This window comes from Salmo trutta, chromosome 17, assembly GCF_901001165.1.
Source record: "Salmo trutta chromosome 17, fSalTru1.1, whole genome shotgun sequence".
Classification (NCBI taxonomy): domain Eukaryota; kingdom Metazoa; phylum Chordata; class Actinopteri; order Salmoniformes; family Salmonidae; genus Salmo; species Salmo trutta.
In genome coordinates this window covers 40,737,818-40,752,486 of record NC_042973.1, presented here as the reverse complement: position 1 = coordinate 40,752,486, position 14,669 = coordinate 40,737,818, and the positions used below count along the sequence as shown (strand labels likewise).

General features: G+C 44.6%; 1 protein-coding gene across 1 annotated transcript in view; it reads right to left on the bottom strand.

Moving 5' to 3' along the window:
* Positions 1-14,669, bottom strand: part of LOC115152198 (neural-cadherin-like) — a 98,717-nt gene that overhangs the window by 48,714 nt on the left and 35,334 nt on the right. Inside the window, exons 7-15 of the mRNA XM_029696793.1 lie at positions 10,396-10,538; positions 8,773-8,945; positions 4,739-4,907; positions 4,019-4,189; positions 3,469-3,641; positions 1,851-2,018; positions 1,282-1,531; positions 769-896; positions 137-323 (exon numbers count right to left, since the gene is read on the bottom strand). Of these exons, the coding sequence (XP_029552653.1) occupies positions 137-323; positions 769-896; positions 1,282-1,531; positions 1,851-2,018; positions 3,469-3,641; positions 4,019-4,189; positions 4,739-4,907; positions 8,773-8,945; positions 10,396-10,538 (1,562 nt within the window). The remainder of the gene's footprint in view (positions 1-136; positions 324-768; positions 897-1,281; positions 1,532-1,850; positions 2,019-3,468; positions 3,642-4,018; positions 4,190-4,738; positions 4,908-8,772; positions 8,946-10,395; positions 10,539-14,669) is intronic.

The window sequence follows — 14,669 nt, the reverse complement described above, 5'->3', positions numbered from 1 at the left end:
TGCAAATCGGAAAAACATCACTGCAAATCGGGAAAAAACATCCCTGCAAATCGGAAAAAAACACTGCAAATCGGAAAAACATCACTGCAAACCTTTTTGCTATGTTGTGCCCTAATATATACAACCCAGCCCTCACCAAAGTTGGGCTGTTTGTTCCTCCCGGGCCGTGCTGACTCCATGCCGTCTTCAGACTGCACCTCCAGTAGGTAGGATCCCTGTGCCTCGCGGTCAAACACCGCCTCTGTATAGATGGAGCCCAGCTCTGGATCCACACGAAACAGACGGTGGTCCCCACTACTGTCACTCAGGAGGGAGTAGGTGATCTATAGGACAGGGACAGAGTACAGTTAATTACGGTATCCATATTAGGAGATTTCTGACTTCTGTACGGCATCCATATTAGGAAGTCAACACATTACATAAATTTGACAACTTCCTAATATGGATGCCGTACATGATCCTTCTATCATATCCATGTGGTCACCGTAACAGATGGAATCACCAACGATAAACGGTGCTGTAGTTATCCTGAGTGCGGGGGAGTAATTGTTCTATGTATGAGTCACATGACTGTTCATAGAGACTCTAGTCACTGCAACACTATCATTGTAGTGTTGCATACCTTCACAGTTGTACGGTCAAAGCCCCACAGGCAGAATAACACATAATCCCAACCACTTGACCACCACAACTATGTGATGCTAAGTTATGGATGGGTCAATGGATATTTTGTTGTGTTATGTTAGATGTCGTGGATGTGCCACTAACCTGTCCGTTGAGACCTAGGTCCTTGTCGTGAGCAGACACCTGGAGGACCATGGTCCCCACCTTGGCTCCCTCAGTCACTGATGCCTCATAGATGGAGGAGGTGAAGAAGGGAACATTGTCGTTCACGTCTGAGGGCCAACATATGAGAAATCATTATTTGAACATGTATTTCTGCCCCTGTAATCAAAACTGTTATGAGAATATTTCAAGATAAAAAAAGGTTCAGTATGGAGTTTTTTCACTGACTTTGTGCTATTGGATTTATAAAATTACAGCTTTCAAAGAATACTATATATAAAGCTGAGAAGAAAAAAAAGATGAGTCATGGATCAATGTCCATTGAAGACAATAGCGAATGCTTACAGTTCACCCAGGGGCGGCTCTAACTTCCTCTTAAGTCAAATGTTCACTAAGTCTCCCACTGACATCCATGCAAAAACTTTGACATAAGTAGAAGTTAGGATTTGCCCCCTTGTGATGGGGTGTTTGCAGGGTGTCTGAGCTGAGACCTACCTGTGACGTTGACATAGATTGTGGTGAATGCAGCCAGTGGTACTGCCGCCACGTTCTGAGCCCGCACCCTCAGGGAGAAACTGGGTGTGGTCTCATAGTCCAGCGGCTCCGACACCAGGATGGAGGCAGAGCCGTCCTCGCGGTTGGGCGACAGGTAGAACCGCACAGGCATGTTAGTCTCCGGGACCACGCCCTCCTCCAGGTTATAAGTCACCCTGGGGTCGCCTAGCAACGAGGTCGCTTTGATCGTCTGATGTAAATGGAGAGCAAACAATATTTTTGCGAGGGAATTACGACAAAAACATTCAATGGGATTTTCTGTATAATATTACATTTATTCAGTTGTTGAGTAAATTAATTAGCAAATTACAGCAGGTTAGTCAAGTCAATTAGTGCTCCTTGACTAAATCTGAGCCTGCAACTTAACAATTCATAAAAAATGTTCCAACAACTTGAGTAACGTGTGTGCAGCCAGCAAACCGAATGGTCAAAACAAAGACACCCCGAAAGTCCATAATGGGATAGGCTTCCCATGACACCCAGGCTGGTACCCGGACTGTTCCACGAACCACAATGGAAGTGTCCCTGGCTGTGTTCTCTGGGATGACCACGCTGTAGCTGTCCTTTTCCCACTGCGGGGGCTGGTTCTTCACGTTGGTAATGGTGACAGACAGCTCCACAGATGTGCTGCGATTCCCCCCGTCCGTGGCAACTACTTCCCGTGTGATGTAGGACCTCTGCCATCAAAACAATAGCGAGAGAATAAGATCTGGTTACTGCTAACCCTAACCCTAAGCCTAACCTTAACCCCTACACCCTCCCCCCATCCCCCGTTACCTTAACCATTTTAAATGTCAACCTCAATGGGGTAGGGACATCCCAAGGTTAGTCCCGGATAGCAAAGACCAATACGATTCTGTCTATGGTTCATTTAAGCCTGATATAGTTCAGTAAGTTAATAACACTGTATTTTATACAGCTCTATCACCCTGCACTGATGATTTCTACTGGGATTGAGCAAGAGGCTGGTTGGAAGGCTGGTTAACCAACCTGTGATAAGGGCTCGTTGACTGGCTGGTTGACTAACTGGTTGACTGACCTGTGATATGGGCAGGCTGACTGTCTGGTTAATTGACCTGTGAAATGGGCTGGTTGACTGGCTGGTTGACTGACTTAATGACTGACCTGTGAGATGGGCTGATTGACTGACTGAAAATTACAAGATGTTATAATGCTGTTATTGCATCAAATGGTTGTTTTATGCAACAGAATAAGGGGTTGTTAGAATGCTCATCTGTGTGTGTTCTACTGAGGATGGGCTTCTGGGAGATTTATGATGTCTTTGGGTGATACCGCATTCCAGAGCATGAGTTAATGTTTCTGTTCTATAAGGTACCAGGGAGAGATGACTCCAGGGACAGACCCTGGTCTCTACACAATGACATACTGTCTGCTGTGAATTATAAGTATCTTTCATACAAATCTTAACCTTGTGACCCATTCCATGCATCTGTTGTGTGTCATGTAGACTGAAGGAGGATGTACTTTGCTATAAAATGCTGTGGCTCAAACCAGCTGGTTGAGTTCTCAGTGATTACCTCCAGGGGTGATTACCGACCAGCTGGTTGAGTTCTTAGTGATCACCTCCAGGGGAGGTTAACGACCAGCTGGTTGAGTTCTTAGTGATCATCTCCAGGGGAGGTTACCGACCAGCTGGTTGAGTTCTTAGTGATCATCTCCAGGGGAGGTTACCGACCAGCTGGTTGAGTTCTTAGTGATCATCTCCAGGGGAGGTTAACGACCAGCTGGTTGAGTTCTTAGTGATCATCTCCAGGGGAGGTTACCGACCAGCTGGTTGAGTTCTTAGTGATCATCTCCAGGGGAGGTTAACGACCAGCTGGTTGAGTTCTCAGTGATCACCTCCAGGGGTGATTACCAACCAGCTGGTTGAGTTCTTAGTGATCATCTCCAGGGGAGGTTACCGACCAGCTGGTTGAGTTCTCAGTGATCACCTCCAGGGGTGATTACCGACCAGCTGGTTGAGTCCTCAGTGATCACCTCCAGGGGTGATTACCGACCAGCTCCATTACTGCACTAATTAAATAATAAAGTTTGATGGTTTTGAAGAAATCTAAAAGTCTCTCCTTTTGATTACAATAATTCCACCACACTGGTTACGTGACAGACCTGTGATATGGGCTGGTTGACGTACACCCAGCCGGTAACAGGGTTGACCCTCAGGTACTCAGGCTGCTCCTGGGACATGGAGTAGGTGACGACGGCGTTGGTGCCAAAGTCATCATCGTGCGCCGCCACACGCAAGAAACTGGTGCCGATCATGGTGTCCTCTCTCAGAAAGTCTGTGAGAGACAATATAGACCAAACAATATGCTCCTCACTCTGGAGCAAGGTAGCGGTCTGTCACAACTTTGACAAACAGTCCAGACTGAATCAACAGACGACAAATCAATTGTTTACATGCTTATGTATGTTTATGTATGCTTACATTTTTACGTATGGCAATACATGTAAACACAATGGATTACGATGACAACTTTAACCAGATAATTAAGTAAAGAGTTACTATGCATAACGCATAGTACATAAAACCTTTTCTAAGAGCTTTGGTTAATAATCTATATCATGATAACGAATGGTCAATCTGCCATCAATCATATGTATTAGTATTATATTATACTTTTATCATATGTATTATTATGTATACTACGACACTCACACTCGTAGCGCAGGTTCTCAAACTTGGGGCTGTTGTCATTCTGGTCCAGGATGAGGACGTTGAGCTGACAGATCCCTATGAGAGGCTCGTCAGCCCAGTCTGTAGCCGTCACCGTGATGGAGTACTCTCTCTGACGCTCCCGGTCGAACCGCCGTGCCGTCACGATCACACCTGACACAGAGGTCAGACGCCTAAGGTCATGACTAGGGCCCCTGAGTTTTTCATTAGGTAACTATGTGACCATGAAATCGAGGAAAAGCTCTGGACCCTAGTTTTGTTCTATAATTTTGTTTCCTGAGTTTTGTCCTGAGCGGTCAGGAAAAAGTCAAGAACTTAGACACACCTCGTTAATAGGATAGCTGTATTTGTCATGACATTATTGATGAACATATTGTTATATTTATCCTGGATCCATTTATGATTAAAACAGTACATTGTTATACTGCAAAACGTGATCGATAGGTTGATAAATCAAAGTTAAGTATGAGGTGTAATACTTCATTTCAATTGTACAGGTATGTAAAGGGCATTTATCTGACAATACCATTTAAAAATATATATTATTAAGAGTATCAAGACTGCATGGGAATTGTTAAACCTGTTACACATTTAGCCCTGGTCTTAAATCCTTATTGTTTCCATGCTACACATCCTACTTGGTTATGGCTAATTCAATAAGTACCACCACAGCTAACTGGGATCCTTGCCCTCTGTACCTACCTGTGTCAGGGTGGACTCTGAAGGCAGGCATGGCTCTGTCTCTGTGCATCAGGCCATACTTGACCTTCCCATTGGCCCCCTCGTCTGCATCTACCGCGTGCACCTGCAGCACGAAGGTCCCTGTGGGCTGGTTCTCCAACACAGACGCCTGCTCCCTGTACTGCTGACACTGAGAGAGGGACGGAAAATAAGGTGTGGGAGAGAGAGGGAGAGAGAGACAGAAAGATAACGAAAAAAAGAAAGGGCATATGGGGTGGGTTCAGACTGAATCCAGAAATGAGGTTAGAAAATACTCATTGTACTCTATGTAGACATTTGTACAGTACACGTGATAGGACTGAAAATAGAGCAAGGCCATTCCTTTCTTTGAAGGTCCACCACCGCGTCAAACCACAACTCAACATTGCACCACCCACCCTGTCTTTCCTTGGTATCATGTCTACCTTATCCCTTGATGAGTCTGCCCCAGAGACAGAGAGTCTCCAGTGACTCACTAGAGCTCTGTTTAATTAATACACATACAAGTAAAATACTGTTTGTAGAGAGAGAGAGAGAGAGAGAGAGAGAGAGAGAGAGAGAGAGAGAGAGAGAGAGAGAGAGAGAGAGAGAGAGAGAGATCACAATATGCCCAACAGGAAACTATACATATTAGCAATATGAATATCAAAGTACTAAAAAGACACTATATATGCAAAAGTATGTGGACCCTTCAAATTAGTGGATTTGACTATTTCAGCCACACCTGTTGGTGACACGTGTATAGAATTGAGCACACAGCCATGCAATCTCCATAGACAAACATTGGCAGTAGAATGACCTTAATGAAGAGCTCAGAGACTTTCAGCATGGTACCTAGGATGCCACCTTTCCAACAAGTCAGTTCATCAAATTTCTGCCCTGCTAGAGCTGCCGCGGTCAACTGTAAGTGCTGTTATTGTGAAGTGAAAACATCTAGGCCACACAAGATCACAGAACGGGACCACTGAGTGCTGAAATGCGTAGCGTGTAACAGGCTGACTACACCGCTCGCGTTGCATGCACGAGCGTTGCAAAATAAATGTAGAAATCTATATTATTCAATTATTGCACCCACACTGCTCACACCCGCCAACGAAAAAAAAGTCTAGGAGGAGAGATGGCTAGAAACAATTCGTTTGACCGTTTTATGTGTGGATTAATTGTCGGAGTAGAGGACCTTGTGCATTTCAGGTAAAATAACAACTCAATGTTTATATCCCAGGACAAATTAGCTAGCAACAGCAAGCTAGCTAAATAGGACACATTAGCTAGCAAGTGCAAGCTAGCTAGCTAAATTGCCATAAATGTAATTAATGTAATTGGTTCAGAGTTTGTTTTGATATTTTAACCTGCGTGTCATGATCGCGCTTGGTGTGGGGGGACAAAATAAATTTATGCACGATGGCGCACGATGGCACACACACGCAGCCGGTTTGGGTTCCGTGTAAAGCTCGCCACCATTGGACTGGTGTGATGAAACACGCTGATGGACAAATCTGGGTTTGGTGGATGCCAGGAGAACGCCACCTGCCCCAATGCATAGTGCCAACTGTAAAGTTTGGTGGAGGAGGTACAATGGTCTGGGGCTGTTTTTTATTGGTCAGGCTAGGTCCCTTAGTTCCAGTGAAGTGAAATATACTGCTCAAAAAAATAAAGGGAACACTTAAACAACACATTCTAGATCTGAATGAAAGAAATAATCTTATGAAATACTTTTTTCTTTACATAGTTGAATGTGCTGACAACAAAATCACACAAAAATAATCAATGGAAATCCAATTTATCAACCCATGGAGGTCTGGATTTGGAGTCACACTCAAAATTAAAGTGGAAAACCACACTACAGGCTGATCCAACTTTAATGTAATGTCCTTAAAACAAGTCAAAATGAGGCTCAGTAGTGTGTGTGGCCTCCACGTGCCTGTATGACCTCCCTACAACGCCTGGGCATGCTCCTGATGAGGTGGCGGATGGTCTCCTGAGGGATCTCCTCCCAGATCTGGACTAAAGCATCCGCCAACTCCTGGACAGTCTGTGGTGCAACGTGGCGTTGGTGGATGGAGCGAGACATGATGTCCCAGATGTGCTCAATTGGATTCATGTCTGGGGAACGGGCGGGCCAGTCCATAGCATCAATGCCTTCCTCTTGCAGGAACTGCTGACACACTCCAGCCACATGAGGTCTAGCATTGTCTTGCATTAGGAGGAACCCAGGGCCAACCGCACCAGCATATGGTCTCACAAGGGGTCTGAGGATCTCATCTCGGTACCTAATGGCAGTCAGGCTACCTCTGGCGAGCACATGGAGGGCTGTGCGGCCCCCCAAAGAAATGCCACCCCACACCATGACTGACCCACCGCCAAACCGGTCATGCTGGAGGATGTTGCAGGCAGCAGAACGTTCTCCACGGCGTCTCCAGACTCTGTCACGTCTGACATGTGCTCAGTGTGAACCTGCTTTCATCTGTGAAGAGTACAGGGCGCCAGTGGCAAATTTGCCAATCTTGGTGTTCTCTGGCAAATGCCAAACGTCCTGCACGGTGTTGGGCTGTAAGCACAACCCCCACCTGTGGATGTCGGGCCCTCATACCACCCTCATGGAGTCTGTTTCTGACCGTTTGAGCAGAGACATGCACATTTGTGGCCTGCTGGAGGTCATTTTGCAGGGCTCTGACAGTGCTTCTCATGCTCCTCCTTGCACAAAGGCGGAGGTAGCGGTCCTGCTGCTGGGTTGTTGCCCTCCTACGGCCTCCTCCACGTCTCCTGATGTACTGGCCTGTCTCCTGGTAGCGCCTCCATGCTCTGGACACTACGCTGACAGACACAGCAAACCTTCTTGCCACAGCTCGCATTGATGTGCCATCCTGGATGAGCTGCACTACCTGAGCCACTTGTGTGGGTTGTAGACTCCGTCTCATGCTACCACTAGAGTGAAAGCACCACCAGCATTCAAAAGTGACCAAAACATCAGCCAGGAAGCATAGGAACTGAGAAGTGGTCTGTGGTCCCCACCTGCAGAACCACTCCTTTATTGGGGGTGTCTTGCTAATTGCCTATAATTTCCACCTGTTGTCTATTCCATTTGCACAACAGCATGTGAAATGTATTGTCAATCAGTGTTGCTTCCTAAGTGGACAGTTTGATTTCACAGAAGTGTGATTGACTTGGAGTTACATTGTGTTGTTTAAGTGTTCCCTTTATTTTTTTGAGCAGTGTATTAAAGCTACAGGATACAATGACATTCTAGAAGATTCACGACAATGCCCCCGTGCCAAAGCGAGGTCCATACAGAAATGGTTTGTCGATTTCAGTGTGGAAGAACTTGACTGGCCTGCACAGAGCCTTGACCTCAACCCCATTGAACACCTTTGGGATGAATTGGAACGCCGACTGCAAGCCAGGCCTAACATCAGTGCCTGACCATACTAATGCTCTTGTGGCTGAATGGAAGCAAGTCCCTGCAGCAATGTTCCAGCATCTAGTGGAAAGCCTTCCCAGAAGAGTGGAGGCTGTTATAGCAGCGAAGGGGGGACCAACTCCATATTAATGCCCATGATTTTGTAATGAGATGTTTGACGATGTTTGGTCATGTAGTGTATCACCTCGACACCTTCCAGCCATCCACTGGACCTCATGACTTTACGGACTTTATGAAGACTTCTCAGACCAAGTATACGTCATTCCATATTAAGGAGGACGTTAGTTAGCCAGGTATAGTATATCATGATGATACGTCACTTTTTTCATCAATTAATTAAAATCCCAGTCTTCAAATAGCATGTGCACTAATCAGAGCTCTGGGGGAAACATAAGGGGGATACTGTAAAGAGACAGGGGAAGTAGGAGAGAGAGCAAAAGAGAGAGAGAGAGTTGGAAGGTCAGACAGACAGACAGACAGCGCAAGACATTGACAGAGAAGACTACCTAGAAGACAATTTTAACACTACTTTCCTGTATACAGTCCAATGTACTACTGTGTGTATAAAGGGCCATCATCCACAATACTTTTTCCTCACCTTCTCAAAGATGGGTTTGTTGTTATTGACATCATCAACACCCACGATGACCCGGGCCGTTGCAGAGAGTGGGTGTGGCCCTCCGGAAGTGTTGTCGTCCGTAGCCGTCACATTGAGGACATACTCCAGGCCCTGGAGCTTGGGAGGGGGGGTGGAGCGCAGCCGGATCAACCCTAAAAAGATGAGACCAGAGGACCATTACAACCTTAGCAAGGGACCACTATCTACGGTTGAAGACATTAAAACGTTACTTTTTCAAAATGCCTTTGCTGCAGCCAGTTACATTGTTAATGTGACTTACCATGTCGCAGGGTGACGCCAAGCACCAAGTTCGTTAGCAATTATCTAACTATAACCCATGTAATTAAATACATCTCTTAAATATGCCCCTGATGGTGCAGTTACATTACAGTATTTTATTGCAGTTTAGTACAGATTCATTTTTTTATGTCCCCAACTGTACTGTCACCCAGCTCAGCTGAGAAGAGGTTCCCATTCCCATGTGAAGGTGACAAGGGCTATAAGTTAACCAGGGTACATACATGCACGTTAGATGTACTTGTTTTCTCCTTGTCTCGCCTTTGCATAACAAGGAGGAAAAAAAGGATCAACGAAAGGAGAACAGCATCTGAGTCAACTGTTCTCTCTGTAAATACCGACATCAATGGGTTCAGGATGAGCTACGTGTGATCTGGGGGAAAGTAATTGATGTGAAAGAGAGAGAGCGCACAGGGACTTTTTCCTCTTGTTGTATCACTCATCTCTCACTGCTCCTCCTGATTAAAGACAACAAGCAGGGTTCTGAGTTCTTTCACTTGTCTACCTGCAATTCTACCCATTTTGCCATGACTTATGCCATGTTCATATGATATTTGAATTAGAATGACTAACAAAAGCAATGGTTTAGATGGTTTAGATAGCTGGCTAGACTAACTAACAATCTGAACATTGTTAGCTGACATGGATAATTGAGTGACTGTCAGTGACTGACATAACAAGAGAAAAACTGCTGATGCACAACCAAATTTCCAAATTGCTCCTGGTGTATTCTACTATTCTAACTCTCTATAGTAAGTTGAGACCCCAACTGCGTTCCTAAAATGTAAAAAAATATATAGAATAAAAACGTTTCGCTAGCGACCGCTTATGTTGCTTATCCCTGGGGCCGGCTCAGCGTTTCCCTTATCTTTAAGATGCGAGGGAGGACGGATGAGAGGGGAAAATAGACTCAAGATGGAGGCTGGGAGTGTAGAAGCTGTAGATTGTGAGCTATGATGGAAAAACTAATGTGAAATTGAATTGAAAGGGTTGGTTGACAAATGTCACCCTGTCAGACAAATGTCCTGCTGGTTACGGATCAGAGGGTAAATAAAAAAAGATAAATTGCACAGCCACAAAATACAGAGTACACAGGCCAGAACTATTTTCTATATGAGAGAATAAACTATGTTAGGGGAACAAAAGAAAAGCCCTGGATATACAGTAATGTAGTTCTTTGTATTTATGACTTCAATAACAAACAGTCAGCGCATCTTTTGAAATTGTTGCTTTTTCATAAACCTTTGGTGTCAATTAGTATTGACATATCATAAAAGAAGTACAAAGCATTCCACAAAGGGTCACCTTTCTGGCTGTCAATGACAAAGTTGCCCTCCTCGTTGCCAGCTGTAAATGAGTACACTATTCCATCACCGTCTGGGTCCTTAGCCAGTACCGTGGCAACTAGTGTGTTGGGGCCAGCGTCCTCGGCGACAAAGGTCCGATAGCTGGGAGGAATAGGAGAAAATCATTATGTGTACACAGACATTAACACAGACACACACATATATAAAGATGTTTGTGTGTAGACACGCTGTGCACGCACACACACACACACACACACACTGTGTGTGACTGTATCAATCACATAGTCCAAGCAGCAGCAGACTGATTATGGTTATGAGCCTGGCTTTGCCTGCCACTTTGATTTAACTACTCTGAGCCGGCCTGGTCAAAGACAAATGCTCATGTCTGCTGGGATGTTGAGCTCATTGAACAAATGGGCCTTCACATAGCCAGCCCACTCTGTGCCATTTGATCAAGTGCCTTTTAAAATGTCAACAGTGATTTGCTTGCTGTGTGGTGCTGGGCACTGGGATACTCAGCCAGGAACAAGAGAGTAATAGACTGGTCGAGTGGGATGATGGGGTAGAAAGGCTTGTTCAATTTGATGGGAGAGGATTGAAAGCTGGAGAGAGAGGGGAAGAGAGAAAGACGGGGGGGGGCAAGACATGCTGGAGGAGGAGTGGGAAATGACACGGTCAATGATATGTGGAAGAAAGACGGGGATAGAGAGACAGCACGAGAGAGAGCGAGAGAGAGGGAGAGAGAGAAATGATAGACTCGTCAGCAGAATACAGCTGTGTACGTGTGGTTTACAGAAGAACGCTGATGGGTGATTCATCTCCGCCAGTTGTGGCAGTCGCCGTGGCAAGATGACTGGCCTGTAATCTGTCACCCGGCTCAAAAGGTTCTTCACGCGCCTCCAGACGGGACCACTCAGGCATCTCTCCACTGAGTATCACTCATGCTATCCTCAATGTATCTCTTCCTCTCGCGCACTGATCTAAGTAACCGAGACGAGGCCACACAGAGCGTATCTTGTCTGTCTGCCTGTCTGTATGTCTGCATGCATGTCCGTCTGTTCCCTGAGGTGACACCTGGAAATGACAGGGCCTCTTAGATGTGCTGGCGCTCTATCGAAAGTCTCTGTCACATGACTGGCAGTTAAAGGCCTGAGTCACTCAGAGGAATGAACGCAGCCAGCCCACGTGAACATTTTCAAAACTGTCCCCCACCTTCCCCTCAGCTTTCCAAATAGTCCACACCCTCTATACATGTTTTATTCATTTTGATAGATATCTGTATGGTGTTACACCATAGAGCAAAGCTTAATTGTCGTTCTGCCCCTGAGCAAGGCAGTTAACCCACTGTTCCCCGGGCGCAGAAGATGTGGATGTCGAGTAAGGCAGCCCTCCGCACCTCTCTGAATCAGAGGGGTTAAATGCGGAAGACACATTTCAGTTGAATGCATTCAGTTGTACAACTGACTAGCTATCCCCCTTTCCCATTCCCTTAATTGGGAAGGGTGTAATCTGTGTGATGTTTTTTTTTATATACAGTGCATTCGGAAAGTATTTAGACCCCTTGACTTCTTCCACATGTTGTTACGTTACAGCCTTATTCTAAAATTGATTTAAAAAAATTCCCTCATCAATCTACACATAGGGCAGCTCAAAACAGCTGAAGATGGATTTTAAAGAACTGAATGGGTCACTACTTAACACCAACAAACGCCCCATAATATCTGGCCCTCTACCCTCCCTAAATCGTGGCATTGAATGGTTCAGCAGACTTTTATCCCTCCATAACTGGCTACGAGACTATTGCAGCGATGTGGGTGTAACATTTATTGACAATGTTGATACCTTCTGGAAACAAAGCTTGTTTTATAAGGAGGATGGTATCTACCCAAATCATTTGACTTCCTGGATTCTTTCACAGCATTATAAGGCTGCGTTGAGACAATGACTTATCAATCACCCAAGCCCAGCTCAGTTAATCCTTACCATTATGTCGCTGAGTTGTCATAATGCTTCAGCAAATGTACATTATCCCAGGGGCGTTGGAAGACACAATGTAAGTAACCTAATTTATGTCCCGCTAACTGCCCCGAATGTCTCTGCGGATCCTACAGCTATTGTATGCAGTAATCATATGCCTATGAACCAGAGTTATACTGTTAGCACTGAGGTGGTGTGCCGTAGCTGGAAGAAACAAGGTTCATGAAATCAATAATTTGCTAGTAACAGATGACATTCATATTCTGACAATGTCTGAAACTCACTTAGATAATACCTTCGATGATACAGTGGTAGCAATACATGGTTATAAGACCTACTGAAAAGACAGAAATGCCAAAGGTGGAGGTGTGGCTGTTTATATTCGGAACCACATTCCTGTAAAGCTTAGAGAGGATCTCATGTTAAATACTGTTGAAATAATATGGCTACAGGTTCATTATGCTTCACCTGAAGCCCATTCGGGTGGAAAGGTGCTATAGACCACCAAGTGCTAACAGTCCGTATCTGGATAACATGTGTGAAATGCTTGATAATTAATTAATGAAATATTATTGGCTTTCATCAGGCTGCCCCCTCAAGAGAAAGCTTCAAACTGTATCTAGTGCCTGCAACCTGGTTCAGGTTATCAAAGTTCCAAAGGCTGGGCCTAATGTAGTGTAAAAGAGGTCATACAAGAAGTTTTGTAACAATTCCTATGTTGTTGATGTAAATAATATTTGTTGGTCCATGGTGTGTAATGAGGAGCAAATAGACGGAATTGAAAAATGGTATGGTTGAGAGGGATGAGGCAAAAGAAATGGCAAATAGGTCTCTTGGCTCTACAACCGATTGGCAAACGCACTGCAAATTGAGAAATCATGTGACTAAACTGAATAAAAAGAAGAAGAAACTTCACTATGAGACGAAGATAAATGACATAAAGAATGATAGTAAAAAGATTTGGAGCACCTTAGATGACATTTTGGTCAAAAAGGCAAACTCAGCTCCATCATTCATTGAATCAGATGGCTCATTCATCACAAAACCCACTGATATTGCCAACTATTTTAATGATTTTTTCATTGGCAAGATTAGCAAACTTAGGCATGACATGCCAGCAATGCCAGCAACAAACACTGACACTACACATCCAAGTATATCTGACCAAATTGTGAAAGACAAGCGCTGTAATTTTGAATTCCGTAAAGTAAGTGTGGAACAGGTGAAAAAACTATTGTTGTCTATCAACAATGGCAAGCCACCCGGGTCTGACAACTTGGATGGAAAATAACTGAGGATAATAGCAGATGATATTGCCACTACTATTTGCCATATCTTCAATTTAAGCCTACTAGAAAGTGTGTGCCCTCAGCCCTGAAGGGAAGCAAAAGTCATTCCCCTGCCTAGGATAGTAAAGCCCCCTTTACTGGCTCAAATAGCCAACCAATCAGCCTGTTACCAACAGACAACAGACTTTCAGCACGCTTATAGGGAAGGACATTCAACAAGCACAGCACTTACAGAAATTACTGATGATTGGCTGAGAGAAATTTATAAAAAGATTGTGGGGGCTGTTTTGTTAGATTTCAGTGTGGGTTTTGACATTATTGCACATAGTCTGTTGCTGGCAAAACGTAGGTGTTATGGCTTTCCATCCTCTGCTATATTGTGGATAAAGACTTACCTGTCTAACAGAACACAGAGGGTGTTCTTTAATGGAAGCCGCTTCAACAAAATCCAGGTAGAATCAGGAATTCTCCAGGGCAGCTGTCTAGGCCCCTTACTTTTTTCAATCTTTACTAACGACATGCCACTGGCTTTGTATGCGGATGGCACCATATGTATGCGGATGACTAAACACTATATACGCCAGCTACCACAGTGACTGAAATGACTGCTACACTTAACAAAGAACTGCAGTTAGTTTCAGAGTAGGTGGAAAGGAATAAGTTAATCCTAAATATTTCAAAAACTAAAAGCATTGTTTTTGGGACAAATCATTCACTGAACCCTAAACCGCAACAAAATGTAATGAATAATGTGGTAATTGAACAAGTTGAGGTGAATAAACTGCTTGGAGTAACCGTGGATTTTAAACTCATACCACAGTTTAAACAACAGTAGCTAGGATGGAGAGAAGTCTGTCCATAATAAAGCGCTGCTCTGCATTCTTAACACAATATCATCAAGGCAAGGCCTACAGGCCATAGTTTTGTCGCACCCGGACTACTGTTCAATCAGGGCAGCACAGCTGACCCTTGGATGTACACAGAGTGCTAACATTAATAATATGCA